Source organism: Pyxicephalus adspersus, chromosome 2 (genome assembly GCF_032062135.1).
Source record: "Pyxicephalus adspersus chromosome 2, UCB_Pads_2.0, whole genome shotgun sequence".
Lineage (NCBI taxonomy): Eukaryota > Metazoa > Chordata > Amphibia > Anura > Pyxicephalidae > Pyxicephalus > Pyxicephalus adspersus.
Window position 1 is genome coordinate 12212713 of NC_092859.1, and position 20047 is coordinate 12232759.

General features: G+C 40.6%; 1 protein-coding gene across 1 annotated transcript in view; it reads right to left on the reverse strand.

The window, feature by feature from the left end:
* Positions 1-380: 380 nt before the first annotated feature.
* Positions 381-20047, reverse strand: part of LOC140322904 (tetratricopeptide repeat protein 39A-like) — a 22019-nt gene continuing 2352 nt past the window's right edge. Inside the window, exons 2-18 of the mRNA XM_072399551.1 lie at positions 18885-18986; positions 18225-18356; positions 15752-15807; positions 14965-15032; positions 13191-13255; positions 12382-12481; positions 8988-9053; positions 7005-7113; positions 5075-5142; positions 4523-4582; positions 4273-4434; positions 4014-4105; positions 3816-3936; positions 3213-3324; positions 2343-2457; positions 2140-2256; positions 381-1457 (exon numbers count right to left, since the gene is read on the reverse strand). Coding sequence (XP_072255652.1) covers positions 1337-1457; positions 2140-2256; positions 2343-2457; positions 3213-3324; positions 3816-3936; positions 4014-4105; positions 4273-4434; positions 4523-4582; positions 5075-5142; positions 7005-7113; positions 8988-9053; positions 12382-12481; positions 13191-13255; positions 14965-15032; positions 15752-15807; positions 18225-18356; positions 18885-18986 — 1666 coding nt within the window. The 3' untranslated portion in view covers positions 381-1336. The remainder of the gene's footprint in view (positions 1458-2139; positions 2257-2342; positions 2458-3212; positions 3325-3815; positions 3937-4013; positions 4106-4272; positions 4435-4522; positions 4583-5074; positions 5143-7004; positions 7114-8987; positions 9054-12381; positions 12482-13190; positions 13256-14964; positions 15033-15751; positions 15808-18224; positions 18357-18884; positions 18987-20047) is intronic.

Genomic DNA, 20047 nt, shown 5'->3' on the forward strand with positions numbered 1-20047 from the left:
TTTTTCTACTAGGTCTTATTTTCGGGGTAGGTCTTATATTAGGGCAGGTTGGGGGGGGGGAAAGTGCTAGGTCTTATTTTCGGGGTAGGTCTTATTTTCGGGGAAACACGGTATTTCCCCTATTGTGCATTACTCCCCTCCACTTTTTAGATTGTTAGTTCTATTGCAGGGTCCTCTCCACTTCTTGTGTCATTTTACCTGTCTACTATGTCGGTTTAGCTTTTGAAACCCCTGCTTAATGTACAGCGCTGCATAAAGGTATAAAGGGCAAAAATAGTAACTTGAAAGCTCTTTTTTCTGAGTTGAGACAAACATGAATTATACTAGCAACAAGCAGAATCTAAGACAATTTTACATTCAAATATAAAGGACAATGTAGCTTTATCGAAAACTATACAATTTATTACATTTACAGGCAAACACACTATTGAATAGTACCGACTGGCGGGAACCTCCCTCAGCTGTTCTCAAATACTTCCCTCCAACTCCATTCTTCTATAAAGGTAATTGTAATAAATACAGAAATGACTCCAGATAAAACTGCAGAATTAAACAGCAAGAAAAACATTGAAACATTTGTAAACCTGCAGGCACATTGTTACATTTTTGTGTATTTTATCATAAGTTTTTTTTTTTAATATTACGAACTACAACTACTTTTTATTCAGTGACGACAACGTTAATGTACGAGCCTGGTTTTACACATGTATCCTTAAAGATACAATTATTAGTATTTGGTTATTATTACATTCCTTACAAACTTTTTTTATGCCAATAAAATTAACCTGTACTGGGAATAAAGAACTAAAGGATGAGAAATGAGCTGGGTAACATAATAAAGGGCACCCAGTCATGCCAGTTTTTGCTAAAAGTCTCCTGCCTGTGTTACTGGACCCTACAGAACCTCCTATGCAGATTCCGCCTTTACAAAAGTCAGCATTTACAGATTTAAATTCTCCGCTCATCGGATGTCTCGGGGACTGAGTGATGCACTGTGGTGCAAAAATAAAGGGGACGTTTATCAGTACCCCAAAGTTAAGGTATTTGTTGGCGCTCATGCAGGAGAACTCAGATCAGGTACCTAATGGCACGTTTAGTTCTGTTTATCGCCAATTCCTTATTTTCAGGACAGGTTCATTTTATACATTTAGGCATTTTTTAATCTTGCTGTGTGACCCTTTTACTTTGCCCTGCATATCCAAAGGAAAGGGTCACTATAAGGTTGTTTGCCCTACCAGCCAGTAGGCAATACAATATTACACAGGTAAACTATGGACACATCATCATAATTCCTATATGCTGAACCCGGGTCCCCCACACTTGTGACATCGATTGGTCAGGAGAGACTGGCTCCATCTATACTGTTTTCCTCGGAGTCTGGTGCTTTGAGCTTGGACAAAGCTGCATGAATCCTGAAGAGGGTGCGGGACTCCATGGAGTAATTCTTGTAGTTGTTTCTGAAAGAAAGAAAAAAAATACTTTTACCAGCTGCTACAAAAAAAATAAAGAATTGTGTTGCACTCCACAAAATTGCTGCCAATGCAACATGTGGCTAAAGCTGCCATTTTACACTGTGCGCAGGTATCTTGGGACTTCGAGTTGGCTTTTCAAGCATTGTATTTTGGGGGTAGGGGGGAAAGACGTGTCCCTTCAAACCTGCATGTATCATGTTTTCAGTTATAAAATGTAAGTACCTAAATCTGACTTTATAGCAGGCTCTTGCAAGACCATGTAAAGCAGAGACTGGCGGAGAGGCAGCACAAGGAGACCACAGTGCCCATGTGCTAACAAGGAACATGCGGATGGAAAGAGGGAGCAAAGTGACGGGGAGAAGTTCATCAGTCTGCTGCTAATCTTTTCACTGTCCCTTCACAGGCTGTGAAAGGGACCAGATCTATAAACGTCACTAAACTGCAGCAAAGAATATCAGGTACCCAGGTTGGTGCTGGCAGAAATTCTTTTTAAATTCTAGGTCTGGATGGACAGAAATACAAATAGTTTGGCATGTGAAATATCTCCCATAATTTTTTGTGTATTTAGCGGTTTGCATAGAGTTCAGATTTAAAGCCAAATACTGTTTGATCATGGAAAATAAACCTCTGAAACTATAAGCTCCGGTACTGTCCATGTTTTACGTACTTGGCACGACGCAGGATTGGAATGGCATCTTCCCCTCTGCGCTGCTGCATATAGAGGAGGCTCAGCTCCAGCAAGGCGTTAGGAACCAAATGATGATCGAATTTAATCTTCTTCTCCCTGCAGAGTGGAGGAATGGAAATCAAGCAGGGTTCATCAATTCATACATAGACGTGTGACTCCCAATGCCATATCAGACAGCTCACCTCTGGCAGATGTGGGTGAAGCATTGCTCAGCCTGTGCCAGCCTTCCCTGATGCCTCAGACACAAACCTTTCAGCAGGAGGATGGAGCAGGTGTCATCTTCCAGGTACTCGTTGGCTGCCAAAAGCAAAGCAAGGAAAGTCAAAAAAAAAAAGGAAATGTTTTTTTTTCATATATATATTGTTTATAGAATATTACAAATGTTCATTAGAAGGTGGTCATCAGTGATAAAGGACAATTTACTACTGGGGTTTGATAACACCTAAAGAGCAGATTACACATTCATAATTATTATTAATTCCGAGAAGGGGCACACCCCTCCCTCTCATCTAAAGCACATTATAGTCAGGTAAGGTATGGCTAGGTATTTCTGGGATTTCGTACTAGAAAGGCCAACATGCACAGCAAAACCTTAAAGAAAAAAAAGAATTAAATAACATTTACGATGATGATAAAAAACCATCAGCTTGTAAACGTACAAATTTTGCAAAATATGATTAATGTCCGTACTACTCATATCCACATAATGCACCTTTTTTTGTTCATTTGTTTTACCCATAACCAATGAAATACATCTGTTTTTTCAGATGATTTCCATATCCATAATTGCAGGCAAGATCCATTCACCCTCAGGCATCTTAAACATTCCTAAATGCTAACGGTTGCATTGGACGACAGTTTCTGTTAGGTCTATAGGACGGGTCGGGGGTGCTGGAGAGATTTCTTATTACAGTGAAAATAATAGAGACTGAAAAGTAACCATAGGTTTGTGTCTGTGGGTGCTCTATAGTCTTCACCCAAACTATTGATTATCATGCAATGTGTTTCAGCTCTTTAGATCCCACTAATTGAAGATATATTTCTCATGTTACCCGGTTCTTGTAGCAGACGGTTCTCAGCCGCACAAAGAGTATTCAGAGTGTCTTCTGTTAGCTTGGCATCTTTTCCAATTACAGAAAATCCATTCCATAGGTACATCATTTCCTTGAAAGCAATTACCAAAGGAATTATGATTCCAGAAGTGTGATAAATGGTTATACCATCCCCACCACCAACACCATCTAATGGGCAGACCTTAATTTTTTATTCATAGCTTGGCATCTGGATTGGGGTGTATTTACAGTGAAGCATGCTTATCCTCTGCATTAAGAGCTAGGAACAATCTTTAAGTTTGGCTTTCAGGTAATAAAAAAAAATATATATATATTTTGCTTAGAAATCATCATTACATTACAAAGACAGAGATCTAGCCTCAGGAGTCCTGGATACATAAGCCAATTAGTGGCTCAACATGAGTCCTATTTTGCCACATTTGTTGCCACTAAGACTCTAGAATTTTGCCACTTTTTACCAACTTGTATAAAATAGGAGCATTCTGCATTTGTTTAAACTATACTAAGGGCATTCTAATGCCATCAGTATCAGCAACACAGTTTACAAAAAGCCCATTGAATACACAAATGCTAGCCACCTACCAGAGCAGGAACTGGTAACGGGACAGGGTCCTTGGCCTGGTATCTTCTCGCCTTCCTGATGGCAAATTTTTCAGTGGGTGGTGATTTTCCAGCAATTTTCTGTTTCAGTGAAGGCACAAGTCTGTGAAGAAGAGATTTGGAGCACATTTACCATATATCTCACACGCAGTGGCTAGCAAAGGACTGGCTATTTCCTACCTGAATAATTCCATTTCATGCTCTCCAAATGGTCGAGGCTCCTCCACAGGTAACATACTGAGAAAAGCTGCCTTCATGTAGACGTACATAGCCTGGGGTGGACACGGGGGACACGTGTTACAGGAGCAGAAGGAAAGGACGGCAACTAGATGGACTAGTTTTAAAGGTCAAATAAGGACACACAGGATATTATAAGGACAAGAGTCGGGCTCTCTGGGGTTAGCACATTAGCTGTAGATGTGAAACGCGATGAAGGTACCTTGGACCAGCGATTTTCTTTGCTCAGAAGATCGGCATAGAAATAAGCCACCTTCCACATTCCCTTATAGGCGAAGCACCACATCAGCTCCCAGTAACACATGTGATGGAACTGCTTCCAAGACTGCTGAGCAGAACAGCCATCTTCAAACCAGTGGATGGCCTGGCAGATTGAAAGAATAAGATGACTATGATGTGCATAGCAAATGGTCAATGTGTATAAATGGAGAATGTCTCCATAGGTCTCTCACCTCATCAATATTGCCTTTAATTTCTTCTATTCGTCCAGCGAAGAACAGGAAGATTGCACTCTGTGAATGAGGACAAGATAAGGTAATGCACTAAAGAATGAAGGTACCAAAGGTCAGGATGAGTTAGTAGATATCCAGACTTCTATTGGTATTGATCCTGTTGTGACCTTTCCATGGTCACCACTTTTATTCAGCCCCTATCTGAAGAGAACTACCGTACTTTCTACCAGTTTTAACCAGTAGACAGGAGCCACACAAGGACTTAATCATCAATAACCAGACTATACCATTGTGGCCCCTATAGACAATAATGCCTGTAGAATCATATTGAAGTGAAAGTTGGCCTGCATTTACACAAAGTATTTAGATCTCAATTGCAATTTTTCTAGTTTGTTTGAAAAATGTAAGAAGGTTTTAGCTTGTTAATGCTCAAAGACTTCACCTCTTGTTTACCAGAAGGCTAATGTTAGTCTTGGGAAGAAATGTCCAAACTTCCTACAAATATTCAGCTCCAGTGCACCAACTTCACCTACTGAGGCAATCTCTGCTTACCTTGGGGTAGCGGCTGAGATAAGGCTGAAGAAGAGAATCGGCTTCTGTGATGTCTTCTTCTCCGGTTCCTGTAGACATCACATGGAGGAGACATAAAATGTAGTTGGGTATTCATAGAACAGTGGATATTGGCAATCAGGTGTTTTATTGTTCTAGATTGTATATAAAGTGTCAACACATTCCTATCCTATGGCTGCCCAGGATCTATGTTCCACTACATTTAGGTAAGTGATTCACAAGTCTAATAGGCCAATGACTGAGTAGAGCATATCCATACTGAAAACATAGTACTGCTTAAAGAAAAACAACCCTTATACATTTAGAAATGCTCTCATGCAAAAGAGAAAAAGTGCCACAAGTAGTAGACCTTGGTTGTGTAACTTATGAAGCCACATGACTGTGTTCTCCAACTATCACAGTGTTCCTTAAACAGACACCACAGCCTGCAATTTAGGACTGATCCTGCAGTGTCCTGTAGACAATGGGTCTCATTTATTGAAGGCATTGATCTCCAAGACTGAAGGTGGACTATCATGGGTGAACCTGGGTGATGAGTGAACCTAGTATTTGTTTTTTTCACCAAGATAGAAAGTGAGACTGAAAGAGAGTTGAACATGCACTTTAAATCTGGGGTCCCCAACCTCCGGTCTGTGGCCCACTAGTGGGCCGCAGCCACCTGACAGCTTGGCCGCGAGAGCACAGAGACCATCAGTGGACCGCGTCTCTGGCTGCTGTATCCCTCCAAGCTGGGTCAGAAGAAGGGGGGCGCACCGGCCAGAGCCACAAACCATGTCCCCCGCACAGATTGCAGGCTCAGACCTGCGATGGGAAAGTTGGCAGGTTCTGGCATCATGACGTCACTATGGGGAATTTTTTTTCCCTTTTGAGTGACACATGGCTCCTGGCGTATGCAAGGTCCAGAGTCAGTAGATTTATTGGTCTACGAGCTCCAAAAGGTTGGGGACCACTGCTTTAAATAACACCCCTTGTGTCTGTGTGCAAGATTCTGAAACAGAAGGTATTATGATGAGATTTAAATGGGAAAAACACAAGAAAAAAAATATTCATGAGAGTCTGATCTACAGATTTTTATTCTACTCTCTCTTTAGAATATATTTTATGTTAAAACATTACTGGAAAAGTGCACTTGTGGTTCTTGTTCAAAGAAAAACAAAAAACAAAACTAATGCTGTCAAGGTGGAGGAAAAGTGAGGATTTCCCTAATTTTATAGGGTCTTACAGTATTTTATTAGGATATGTAGACCTACCACCTATGTCAATCAACGCCTGCCTTTTCTGGTACAAAAGAGTTTTATTGAAATCACATAACCAAATACAAACTCTGTCTACCTTTTCTAACAATTACATAATAGGTATAAGGTATATAATAGGTTGGGTTGTCCATAAATTTTATTTAAGGACCCCACGGAGACGAATATTGACTGATCAGGTAAATTATTGCCATTTTATCATACGGCTATGTGTGAACATCTGATGTCTACATGGGTATCCCCCTTTTAATGAAAAGAGTTAGATTTTTCAAGACAATCTCTATCCTTAGGTCAGCATCATTGGGTGTCCGATACTAGACAGGGTACTAGACAGTCATTCATGTGTAGCCAAGCATCACAATCTACATTCACCAAAAACAGCCCCTTTTGTTTTTGGAGTTTTTGGTGGAGCTCTGAGATGGTAAATGAGTTTAGCCAGTGACACAGAAATCAATCTCACAAGCTTATCTGCCATGGAATGAGACACACTGCACAGAGAGACACTGAACCAACATAAACTCCCAGTGCTGCCAAAGTAACAGGCAAACAGCACTTCTGAAATACAGGACAAATAAATCTTTTTGTTGGTATAGGGGGGGATGCATACATTATATTCTGGCACACATGGACCCCCTATCTACAGTGCTGGTAAATCTCACCTAGGATGAAGCTCAGGAAGGTGTAGTAGCAGAGCAGCAGCATCACACACAGCAGGGAGCGCAGGTTATAGGATGCAGCCCCTTCATGGAGCTGGCTGAGCCCGAAATCCTAGGAGTAAAAACACACGATTACAGGGTACAATTAAACTTTTTTGGCAATGAATAAATTTATGTCTACATCAAACAAGACTGAAATTGTTAAAAAGTAACATTAATACATTTGTAATCTCCAGATGTGCCAGACAGATGGATGAGACGCTGCAGCCAGACTCATCCATCCTTCCCTCTGCTCCTCCTCTGCTGCATCTCTTTGCAGTTCTCTTCATTGGCTTCCATTTCACCTTGGAATCAAATTCAAGTTCCTGTGCTTTGCCTTCAAATCCCTCCACAGTTCTTGTCCCACTTACATTTCTGACCTGGTAAAAAAATACTCCCCCTGCCGCTCTCTTCACTCCTCCAGTGATCTACTAATGACTTCCTCACTTATAACCTCTTCACACACACACAGCTCCAAGACTTTTCTAGAGCTGCCCCAACTCCCTGGAATGGTCTTCCTCGTCCTATTCGGCTTGCTCCTACTTTCTGCTCATTCAAAAGAGCACTCAAAACCCATTTTTTTCAAACTTGCCTACCTGTATTCTTCTGTCTCCTAAACCCCCACTACTTCCCACCAGTACATATCTACATACCTATTGTGTGTTACTTCCCCCACCTCCTAGATTGTAAGCTCTTCGGGGCAAGATCCTCTTCTCCTGTGTCACTGTCTGTATCTGTCTGTCATTTGCAACCCCCATTTAATGTACAGCGCTGCGTAATATGTTTGCACTATATAAATCCTGTTTATTAATCATAATAATGTGCAAGAAGTCAGATATGGCTGCTTCTGTATTGCACTCAGTAGAGTTTCCTTTTCAGTTCTGTGCATTTGCTTCTGCCTATTCATGTAATCTTAGGCTCAATGTTGAGATGTGTGGGGGGGATACTCTTCTTCCAGGACCCCTTGTTTTATCTTTTTATCTGAAGAAAGTTTATTTCTTGCCTATAGGTTTGGAGTTATTGTGCAGTTGATGAGAATCATTAAATTGAGCAGAATGATGGTGGGTATTGTGTGATATTTGTAAGGCTGTTTTTACCTTTCAGCATTGAAAAGATCAAGAATTCTGACCAAAATCCCAGTTCCATGTGTGGAAATGCAGCCCCAGGCCTGCAAGAAACCTCCACCATGCTTTACCATTGACAAGACCCAATCTTGTAGCTCTCGTCAGGTTTTTGGCAAGCAGAAAATTTGGCTGTACAGAAGGCAGTTTAGGTTTGGACTCATCAATCCAAAGCACCTTCTACTGTTCTGCAAATTAGGTTTTGTGCATAGATGAGGCCATTGGCTTTGTTTCCACTTTGGAGATATGGCCTCTTAACCACAAGTTCTTCATGAAGACCACCTGTGACCAGAATTCTCAAGCCTGTAGATCCTTACACCTTATTCTGGGTATACCGGGGTCCCACTGGTTCTGGTTTCTGCTACTTCTGAGCCAACTTATGCAGTAAAACCACCGTGTCTTGTTTTTTTACACAGCCATAGTGCAACATTTTTTGTATGTTGAATTGTCTTCACTGAGCTCCACTTGTTAGTAGAACATGGCTTTTCCTCACCCAGTTTTTTTATTTCTTTCCAATAGCTAAATCTATTTGATTTAATGATTGTATTGTAACATGTTTTCTTAGTCATCAATACTTGGTTGCTTAACATGCCATAGGCCATTATTCAATATTTTAATACAACGTAAGTGCAACTGGAAGAATAAGTCAGTTTAAAGGTTTTGTGAAACTAAAAGCAATCAGTTTGAATATTCAAGTTCAGTTCAGGTAAAGACAAGAACTGGGCTGGTTACAATGGGAAAGATATAAATATATATATATATATATATATATATATATATATATATATATATATATAACACAATGTAGGGTAACATAACAACCAACCTTGTCTCCTGAGAAGCCAGCAAACTCCAATATCTTCAGTATCCGGGGAGGGAAAAGAGACAAAGTCTGCAGGACAGAGATCACATTTACATGTCAATGAACATCAACTACAGCACAATGTATGGTTACAAAGCCAATAAATGCAGAAAACCAGCCAGCAGAGGACAGATGTAAAAAACGGGCACAATCCAAGAAAATTGAAAAAATATATATCTGAAAATACTAAAAAGTTTGTGTAACAATGCAAATAAAACATGCCAAATCCATTCAGTGAACTGCTGAATATTAAAGTGCAGTTCACATTGGAAGGCACCGGTCACAATGGGTTACACTTTAATATTTAGACCTGAGCTCCAGACGACTTTTTTTTTTGGAAAGAGTATAGAAGAGAAGCCTTTTTGCCACTCTTGAAATAATTTGTCTCAAGGAACATCTGCTATATCGTGTGTTTTGGGAATCAGAAGGAAAAAAGTCCTTCCTATAGTGGAGGTAAGAATATCACCTTTGTATATACCTATACCAGGGGTCAGCAACCTTTACTATCAAAAGAGCCATTTTGCCTCCTCTTCCACTAAAGAAAAATAGTCTGGAGCCGCAAAACATAACACAGTTTATAAACTTTTAAAAGTTTTATTATTTTTTTAATTTTACCTGTTACAACAAGTGTGCATGTGTAGGCCTACTTTGAAATAAATTAAACACTGAACTATGCCCCTAGAAGCCTCCACCTTCTAACGTATCATCCTGTTACATTAGCTGGAGGCTTCTAACGTAACAGGGTAGATTTTTTTGATGGGCAGAGTTCTTTATGTTTTGACGATGCCTTAGCGATGAAATTTTAAGGGGTGTTAGCCACAGGTATCCCTCATTTGCAGCTTTAATTTTGTTCACCTGTACCCCCCAATCTTGAGTAATTGGGGTTCAGGTGCTAGAAGCCTCCAGCAATGTGTAACAGGGTACATTATTTTGATGGGCAGAGTTCTTTATTTTCTGACAATGCCTTAGCGATTCAATTGTAGGTGGTGTTAGCCATAAGTGTCCCCCACTTGCACCTCTATTTTGGTCACCTGTACCGCCTCCCCCCCGTTCCAGAGAAATTGGGGTTCAGATGCTAGATGCTTCCAGCAATGTGTAACAAGGTAGATTTTTTTGATAGGCAGAGTTTTTATGAATTTTTAGGAGGTGTTAGCCACAGGTGTCCCGCACCTCATTGGGGTTTAGGTGATAGAAGCCTCCAACAATGTGTAACAGGGTAGGGTTTTTTGATGGGTGGAGTTTTTAGGAGGTGTTAGCCACAGGTGTCCCCCACTTGCACCTCAAATTTTGTTCACCTGTACCCCCTTCCTGTTCCAGAGAAATTGGGGTTCAGGTGCCTCCAGCAATGTGTAACGGTAGATTTTTTTGATGGGCAGAGTTCTTTATGTTCTGATGATAGCCTAACGATTAAATTTTAGGGGGTGTTAGTCACAGGTGTCCCCCACTTGCACCTATATTTTTGGTTTTGTACATCTCCCCATTCCAGAGGAATTGGGGTTCAAAGGAGGGGGATGTCATTGTACACACCCATTTGTACACGCCCCGTGGTAGATTTATTTCACTGGTAGATTTTTTTCATTAGAACACCGGATAGGGAATCCCCCTCCTCCGCAGTGTCTTGGGAGGAAGGGGATCCCCCATCAGAGATCTCCCCGCGGCAGCCGAAGGGAGCCACAACAAGGAGGCTGAAGAGCCGCAGGTTGCAGACCCCTGACCTATACCATCATTAGAGTCATGCAGCTGTGCATCAAATCAAAGGAGATCATTCAGCCACAATTTGGGGAACCTCAGTCACCCCCTGGAATTACCCTGGGGTTCCACACAACCCTGGTAGAACCTCAAGGTTTTCAGCAACCACTAGGTAGATTTTCTTTACTTCTAGCGTAATTATGAAGTGAGTGAACAAAAGATTTTCCCCTCTTGTCCTGGTGATGTCAGAAGAGGAAGAGATAGGAAATTCTTCCCAGCAAACAAATACCCTTTTGGACCCAAATGAAAAGAAAATGACTTTGCATACACTTTGATATATAGAGAACACACAAGATATGGATGGGCTGATATCACACTGCACAGAGAACTGACATTTACCTTCAAACATCCTATCACCATAAGCAGCATAGAAAAAAAGCAGAAGGTTAGGTGCCGAGTTAGAAAATACAGGACAAATAAATGTAACATAAACCCTACAATAAACCCAGCTAATTTGGTTTCAAGTGGGGGGTCCAGGCAGCCTTGTGAAAGGATATATATCCTGGCCACCTCTTTATTTAGTGTGTGTGATGCAGCTTGAGGTTCTGCTGATGATTTCTTCCACGTTTGGAGATGTCTGGAGAATGAACAAGTGTACACATACAGGGAGACAATCTAGCTCTGACTAAACCGGCCTCCTAACTAGGCCAAGAAGTGCTGTTGCCAATTTATTTTTCTTTGCACCATTTCACAGATACATAAAGTAAGACAATAAAGTAATTTAAAAAATAATGAAAGGAAATGGTGCGACCAGAGGTCATCAAAGTCTGGATAATAAGGCCAAATTTATCAGGGTTGTGTCAGTTGGTTATGATTACAGCTGATTTGTCTACCTATGCACATCATTTTTTAGGAACATATAATGCTGTCATTTAGCACACTTTATTACAAGCTAGCAAATTCATATATACAGTTTTTATTATTTTAAACTTTTTTAATACTCAAATTGTAATGCACAACCACACTAATAAACAAATTGAATATTTTGTAATTTTATCCCGTAGCCTGCATGTGACCATTATGTCATAGCGGACACACATGATCAGGAGCTACAATCATTGGCTTCACATTGTCAGTGGTGTCTACAATTATTGATGACAGCTGGGCTTGTAGCTGCACAAAGTGTTGGATGATAGCAATCAGTGGGAGGATGCAGATTAACCTACCTTCACCACATTGTGCAGGGGAACAGTAATTACCACTTTTATGGCACAAAAAATAATAGACCCGGGAGATGTGGGCATGTGCTTCGGTCTAGCAAGACCTAATACAATGCACTCTGTCAGCTCTGTCCTATGAAGCATCAGAGGCCTGCCTGTATATATTACTAAGTCCTTTCATTACACTCTATGGACTGTACAGTTTGTTGTACAGAGTCCCTACTGCTGAACTCTTTGCACTACAGAGTCCTCAACATTGCACTTTGTGCACTACAATGTCCTGACCACTGGTGCTCTATGCACTACAGAATCCATACCATTGTACTTAAATTAAAAATAAAGCACTTGGTACACAATATCTACATGTGGGGCCCTTAAGAATAACATAGGACTATATAGGGACATATACACATACAAATATATTTAAGTATACAAATACCTAAACTCACCAGGTTGAATGCTCCAATACCTAAAGACACACCGCCTTGTAGGTGTGCATGGGATTCGCCCTTCTGGAAGGCATTTGACTGCATGATTGTGTTTAGATCGCTGAAACCAGACAGGAATACATCTTATACTGGGCACGGTGACACCAGCCATTCTTATTTCAAATAGAAATAGCCAAGAGTAATACATTTCATTTTTACAGATCACAAGCAGAAAGAAAACAAAATAGTTTTACAGCACTGAAGTCCTGGGATACGTTCCTACTGGCAATGATATCTGGATGAGTTTTTTCTTTTGTATTTCTCATGTTTAATTAGGATTCCTCCCAATATTCATGTTCAAACAGTTTCTGCTCAGGATTTGTCATTATGAAATCTCCATACTCCACAATGGTGCAATCGGCAAAATAGGGGTTAGGTGCAGGGTTGATGTTTATAATATTTTAACAATTTACTTTTCTTATTTGTTCCTCTTTATATGAAATCCTCCATTAAAAACCGATTTGTTCTAAACACTTTTAACATTCTGCAATGTTATATTTTCTAAGTTCTCTCTGTGTATATTATTCGGTGTTAAAACTTTCTGTAAGATATAGGGGTGTTGGAGTCGGGTGTAGAGGGTACCCTTTAATTAAATGTTGTATTGTACACAATTTCTGTTTATAACAATCAGAAGTAAATCATTATATTACATTTTATTTCTGCTATCTGACCATAGGTTACTTTCTAGCATGACTTGTCAGTGCTGTTCCAAGTGGGGTCAGGAAGATGCATCTCGGCACCATAAACCATCATGTAAAGCAGGGACTCACCGGTAGATCAGGTAGCTGTTCCGAACCTTCATCCCCCCTTTTATGAAATTGATCATGTTCTCATCCTGTATGAAAAGAGAGAAACAGAACTGAAAGTGACAAGATGTTTCGGTGTTGTCACATTACATTAGTAGGGAATGTAAGGAGCATGAGATGACAATTGTATTTGTGGCCTGAGGGTTTCCTGGCTCCCTCCACCTGTTAGTAATGGTGGAAGTACCGGCACTGCCGGTTTGGAGTTTTTGCTTTGATTGTGTCTCATGTCAGCTTGTAATCATGACTTGTAAGTTAAAAGAAAACATAGATTTGAGATATACACTGATCAATCAAAACACTAAATCCAATAACGTGTAAACACAATATCATGGATTAGTTCTTGAATTGGATGAGCCTAGGAAAAAAACGGGCAAGGATCTGAGGGACTTTCAGAACAGCAATGAATGAACAACTGGGCCAGAGAATCTGCAAAATGTTAAATCTTTGGAATAGTTCTCAGTATGCTGGGGGTAGTACCTACCAAAAGATGTCCAAGGAAGGACAAGGGTTATGTTGCACATTGTTATGGGAGAAGGGTAGCCCACAGAGGAACTCACATACCCAAATATGCTTAGCAGACTTTTCACCAAAATGTTTAATTTGCAAAGCAAGGTAGACAATCCTTTTATAGAAGGTTTTTTTTGGTCAAAAACCCTTTTTTAAAAAGGTAAAGACAGAATGAGAAGGCAGTGTTTCGCGGGATACACACGCTTCCCAGGAGGCTCCAGGCTGCTCCTTTTGCGTATTCTTGGGATCAGGCATACGCAGAAGGAGCATTTTTTTTTACATGGTAAAAAACATGCCGATCCTAGTCATTCACAGTGAGATCAGCGCTCTTAGTCTCCCCCATCCTCATGTACAGCAGGCTATGTCACCCGTTCTATCGCTTGCGCACTGCAAGATTGGGTGATGTAGCCAGAAGAAGACAGAAGATGGTAGCACCCGGCACTTTCTCTGTGCCGGGATGAAGGAGGATTTCAGGATGGCGTGGAACCCAATCCAGGAAATCTCTGCAGGGATCTGCAGAAGAAAAGGCAAGGGAGTGTTTTGCTTTTTTTTTTTTTTAGTTCCGTTTTGAAAAACATAATGAAGGCCAAAAAGGAAAAAGTCAGAACACAGTGCAGAGAAACTTTCTGTGTATGGGGCTACATAGCGGCAGACCAGTCAGGGTGCCCATGCTGACCCCAGTCCACTAAAAGCTCCTACAATGGCCATAGGTGTCCCAAAACCAGACTATGGAGCAACAGAAGAAGGTAGAGGGTTGTATGAATCTAGTTTTCAGTGGGATGTACTGTGGTCGGAAGCCAGGCCCGGGGAGACACATAAAGGACCTAAAGGATCTGCTGCTAATGTTGTCAGACACCACAAGCACCCTCAAAGGCCCATGTCTGGACAGATTGGGCCACAATACCAGGCGGATGTGTTTAATGTTTTTGTTAATCAGTGTATGTTATGATCAGTGTATAGTTGTCCATTCCTTATCCTATCCCATCTTACCCTACCTGTACATATAGACAGCTGTAATCTGTTGCACCTTTTCTCCAGTTACAGCTCTCCCTAGATAGCATCTGTGAAAACTCTGTATAAACTTTGACTTTTATAATTCTGATACCCAGATACAATTACATACCCAGAATGCATTGAAATTATATTTCTATTGACTGGATTGTAAATTATTGTACACAATCTTTAGGGGTAATCTAAACCCGATTCAATAATGAAGAAAAACAGCACAAACCTGCAGGAAAATCAGAGCGGCTCTCTGTAATAAACACTCGGCGTAGCAAACCTCTGCATGCAATTCAACTGCAACATCAAAAACGACAATATTGTAACAAAACAGAGACATAATTGTTGCGTGGCACACAAACTGGGTTTCAGCGGCCTTTATATTAGGTAATTATCTTCAACTGCTTATGAACACAAATGTCCAATCAGCCAAACACATGGCTACATTTAGGTATGTACACATTGTCAAGATGATCTGCTGAAGTTCAAACTGAGCGTCAGAATGGAGAAGAAAGGTGACTTTGAAAGTGGAATAGGATATTGGTGCCATTTGGTGTTGGTGTTATTTCAGAAACTGCTGATCTGTTGAGATTTTCCATTACAACTATTTCTGGGTTTACAGAGAATGGTCTGAAAAAGGGAAAATATCCAGTAAGTGGCAGTTATCTGGGTGAAAAAACTTTGTTGAAGCCAGGAGAGAACAGTAACTAAAACACCACTCCGTACACCCAAGGTATGTAGAGAATCATCTCATCTCCAAATTAACAACACATCCAACATTGAAGCCGATGGGCTACAGTACCAGGAAACTTCACCGGGTGCCAATCCCGGCAGCCGAGATCAAGTACCATGGACTACAATTTGTATGGGATCACCAAAATTAAGTGATGATTGGACAACATTGTCTGATGAATTTGAGCACAGGAAATGAAGGGAAAATCTCCGGGACGGACTATATAGCAAATGACAATCACATTAAGTCTTGGTGGACTAGCAAACTGCAGCACACATCTCACCTTCTGTATAGGATTCTGCTCCAGATTTATTAATAAGTGATGTTTTCTTTCTGAACCTGAGAAAAAGAAGAAAAAAAATCAGAGCAATACATGTATGCCAAAAACTGCTGAACTAAGCAATTTGCTTTCACTAGTTAATGTGCAGTGAAAGAAGAAGCAGTACATTGGTAAGCTCATCACTATGTCACTGTGCCATCTCCTCCCATCAGAATGCTTTTGGTATTGCAGCACACCGGGGACTCCAAGAGTCTAATAAGTCAAACTGTTTGAATTAAGAAAATATAATAATGTATTTATGATCAATCTGAAATCCAGACAGATAAGAGTGCCGAGTAATTTCCATGGGAGAAATGGAGGAGGAATTTTTCTTCTTGTTTTTCGTTATTCCAGATAAAAGTGAGGCACACTAGACTTCAAATAAACTATCACATGACCTGCATGGCAATACCACACCTTTCATACAGGAGTCAGTCATACACTAACATGCGCTCCTTCACATTTGGCACAGTTTAATTCCAAGTCCATTTTTCTATACCCTGCATTCTGTTGGTGTTCATGCGGTCTCATTTGTTGCATTGTCTCCCTGAAACAAACACTTAATAGAGAGAAGCAAGAACAGAAACATCACCCTGAGCTGTGGGGTTGTACAAACCCTACACCTCCTGTGTATTGCGGTGCACAGACTCGCTCTGACCCCTGCATTTTGCACGCTAAACTTGTATCCCTCTTGACAGCTTTGTTGTCACTGTGAAGAAACACAAAGACCAATGGTGAAGTGTGAGCAGGACAGACAATGAAGGGAAGGTCGGAGTGCTTGTTATTCTCTGGAAAGTTCCCCTAAAACACTCCATCTATAGACATTTCTTATGCAAACAGCAAACCTTACAGATTCTCTTTTCCATAAACATTCTCAGATCCCTAATGACAGATTCTATTTCATTTGGCTTCAAAGTATATGAAAACCAAAGACAGTTAGGCATTTAGGACTTTCACCATTTCTCTGTGCAGGATCCATGTCAGGCCAAAAATCCAGGAAAACAATGCTTCCTTTTGTTTTGGAGAAATTAGTTCTGTATTTGTATTTAACAGTCCATTGGAGAGATTTTGTCCTGGACTATATGGCATGATTTATTAAAGCTCTCCAAGGCTGGAGATAATACACTTATCAGTGAAGCTGGGTGATCCAGCAAACCTGGAATTAATTTCTTTCTATTTGTTAGCAAATGTTTTCAGTCCTTTACCAGATCCAGGTTTGCTGGATCACCCAGCTTCACTGATAAAAGTGTATCCTCTCCAGTCATGGAGAACATTAATAAATCAGGACTTGTCTCTGATCAGACATGAATGGAGTGCAGCCTTTTTAGGGTACGGCAAATTGGCCAATTTTCAATCCCCCTCCTCCAATCTTCACAAGGTCCCCAATTGACACAATAGCAGAGGTGCAAGGAGCTGGAATTGCGCATTTGCTCATATTTGCCCATTATATCTGCACTAAAGAGGGAATAATAAAAAGCATTTCTCCAACTCCTTCACCGTGCTAAAAAATGTTTTTTTTGCTGTCCTCAATCCACACAGGGAGGGATAGGAAGTCCCCCCAGTAAAGTCGGATGGCTTGTGCCAGTACAGGTCATGCCCAGCCATGTATGAGATTTTGCCCTTCTATCAACATCCCGGTAACTTCCTGAATTTGGATCAGCTCCAGTTCTCTTCCTATGTTACACGTACCCCCCTTCCCTTGTATGGCCAACAAGCCATGTCTAGTTTTACCTAAATTATATTCACTTCACCCCTGGAATGAGGAGATGTATTACTTTATATTTTTGAATAAAACAATTCTCAACAAAAAAAGTATTGAAACAAAAGAAGGAAGAGGAAATAAAACATGGCACATGCTGTAACCCTTTCTTGTTCTATCCCAAAAAAAATACAATATATATATATATATACACAAACACACACACACATATACTGTATATGTTTTTCCTAGAAATTTCCTAGACAACATTTAGGGTGTCTTAAAAACATAAAATATAAACCAAAGAGAAGGTGTCCTGTAAAAGAGGAGCTCTTATTCTGTATTTCTGGCATCGCCTGAAGCGACACACTATATCATCTGCAACAGGGCATTGGATACCCCCAAAAGATATATAGGATATATGGGCCATGGGCTGCAGAGTGCACCAAGAACACCAGGGTCACACAACCCTATGGGTTTTCTAACAAGAAACCATTGCAGAAGCAGCTAAACTTTAAAATGCCTCTGGTTAAAGCATGTGAAAAGAGCAGGAAGTGAGAAAAGACTTCGCCTCTCAATGCCAGCTTGAGCTATTCAGCTCTATAAACAATTTTTTTTCCAACAGAGAATGATATACCAGTGCATGTGAAGAGACAACTATAATGTAACCTACTGGCTGAAATAAATTAGAATTATTTCCAAGCAACAGGTTGGATTTACTGCGCCCTCATTGCTTACCGCTGACATATTTCCTGCGCTTGCTTCATTGTCTGCCCAGCATGGATAATGTCATCGGGTTCAAACGTCATCATAGCTTGCATCTCCAGAATAGTGCTATACACCAGACTGTGGTACATGTTCTCCTGAGATCTGCAGGAAAGAAAACACAGAGCACCGATCCAGGAATACAGAGACGGGTGTGCATTGTATGGGTTTGAGACCAGAGTGCCCAACAACATTGGCATTGGCACAGCTAAAATGTACACATTCTCAGCACATAGAGCCGTTCACACCTTGCATCACCAATCATGTGCAGATTTCTAAAGTGAGCTCCATTTAGCTGCTGGCATTTTTACCCCCTTATTTATATATATTATACGTTTTCATTTGTAGGGAGCTGGTTAGGGTACGAGTGAATTACTTCTAATGCATTACAAGATTATAGACTAACACAACAGGTTTTATACATCAGAATCATAACCATTCATCTATTTTAGGTCCATTTAATCCTTCCTATAACAGACAGTGATATCAGTGTGTAATGAGAGTAACCAGCCTGACAAATGTTGAGATAAAAGTACCCAGAATTGTCAGCACTGACGCCACAGCCAGAACACGGAGGTATCAGGCACTGCGAGAAATCACCAGGTATGAGGCACTAATATGGTCTACACTTACTTTGGTCTCAGAAGGTCTAGACTCTCATTAAAACGATTGTTCAGAAACAGATTCAGTGCATCCATGCAATCACTGAGATCCCGGAACAGATCCACATTGGACCTGAAAAGAACCGAGAAAGAACAATAATTACTATAGAGAACAAATAAGAAATAAAAGGAGTGCGGCACCCAAACAATTTCATATCATATTCACCCGGCTCCTAAGTGCCCCATTACCCCCTGTAACATCACATTTCAGTCACCCAGCTCCTGAGTGTCTTATTACCCCTGTAATATCATATTACGGTCACCCAGCTCCTGAGTGTCTTATTACCCCTGTAATATCATATTACAGTCACCCAGCTCCTGAGTTTTTTATTACCCCTGTAACATAATATCACAGTCACCCAGCTCCTGAGTGTCTTATTACCCCTGTAATTTTATATTACAGTCACCCAGCTCCTGAGTGTCTTATTACCCCTTTAATATCATATTAGAGTCACCCAGCTCCTGAGTGTCCTATTACCCCTGTAACATCATATTACAGTCACACAGCTCCTGAGTGTCTTGTTACCCCTGTAATATCATGTTACAGTCACCCAGCTCATGAGTGTCTTATTACCCCTGTACCATCATATTACGGTCACCCAGCTCCTGAGTGTTTTATTACCCCTGTAAAATCATATTACAGTCACCCAGCTCCTGAGTGTCCTATTACCCCTGCAATATCATGTTACAGTCACCCAGCTCCTGAGTTTCCCTTTACCTCTATAGCATGTCATAATAGTAATCAATGTTCTGCAGTATACCGTATAATAATGTACTGTGGGGATTCAATTACTCATGCTGTGTGTGGACAATTTACAAAAGTGGTTGCCACCCTGTACTTTGGAGCAGTGTATTTGCTATTGGTGGAGCATTTTAATTCTACAAGAAGCTGTAATCATTAATAAATCGTCAACACATTTACTCAAACAAATGAATAAAACCTTCTACAAGCTAAAATGATATGGAAGTAACACATAAGCCAGGTTATAGTAATAGGACTTGGTATGGGTTAAAAATGTTATCATTACCATTCAAGGATCCAACAAGGGTAACAGAAAAACTCAGGTTCTGGGATGACTGTAATATGATGGTACAGGGGTAATAAGACACTCAGGAGCTGGGTGACTGTAATAT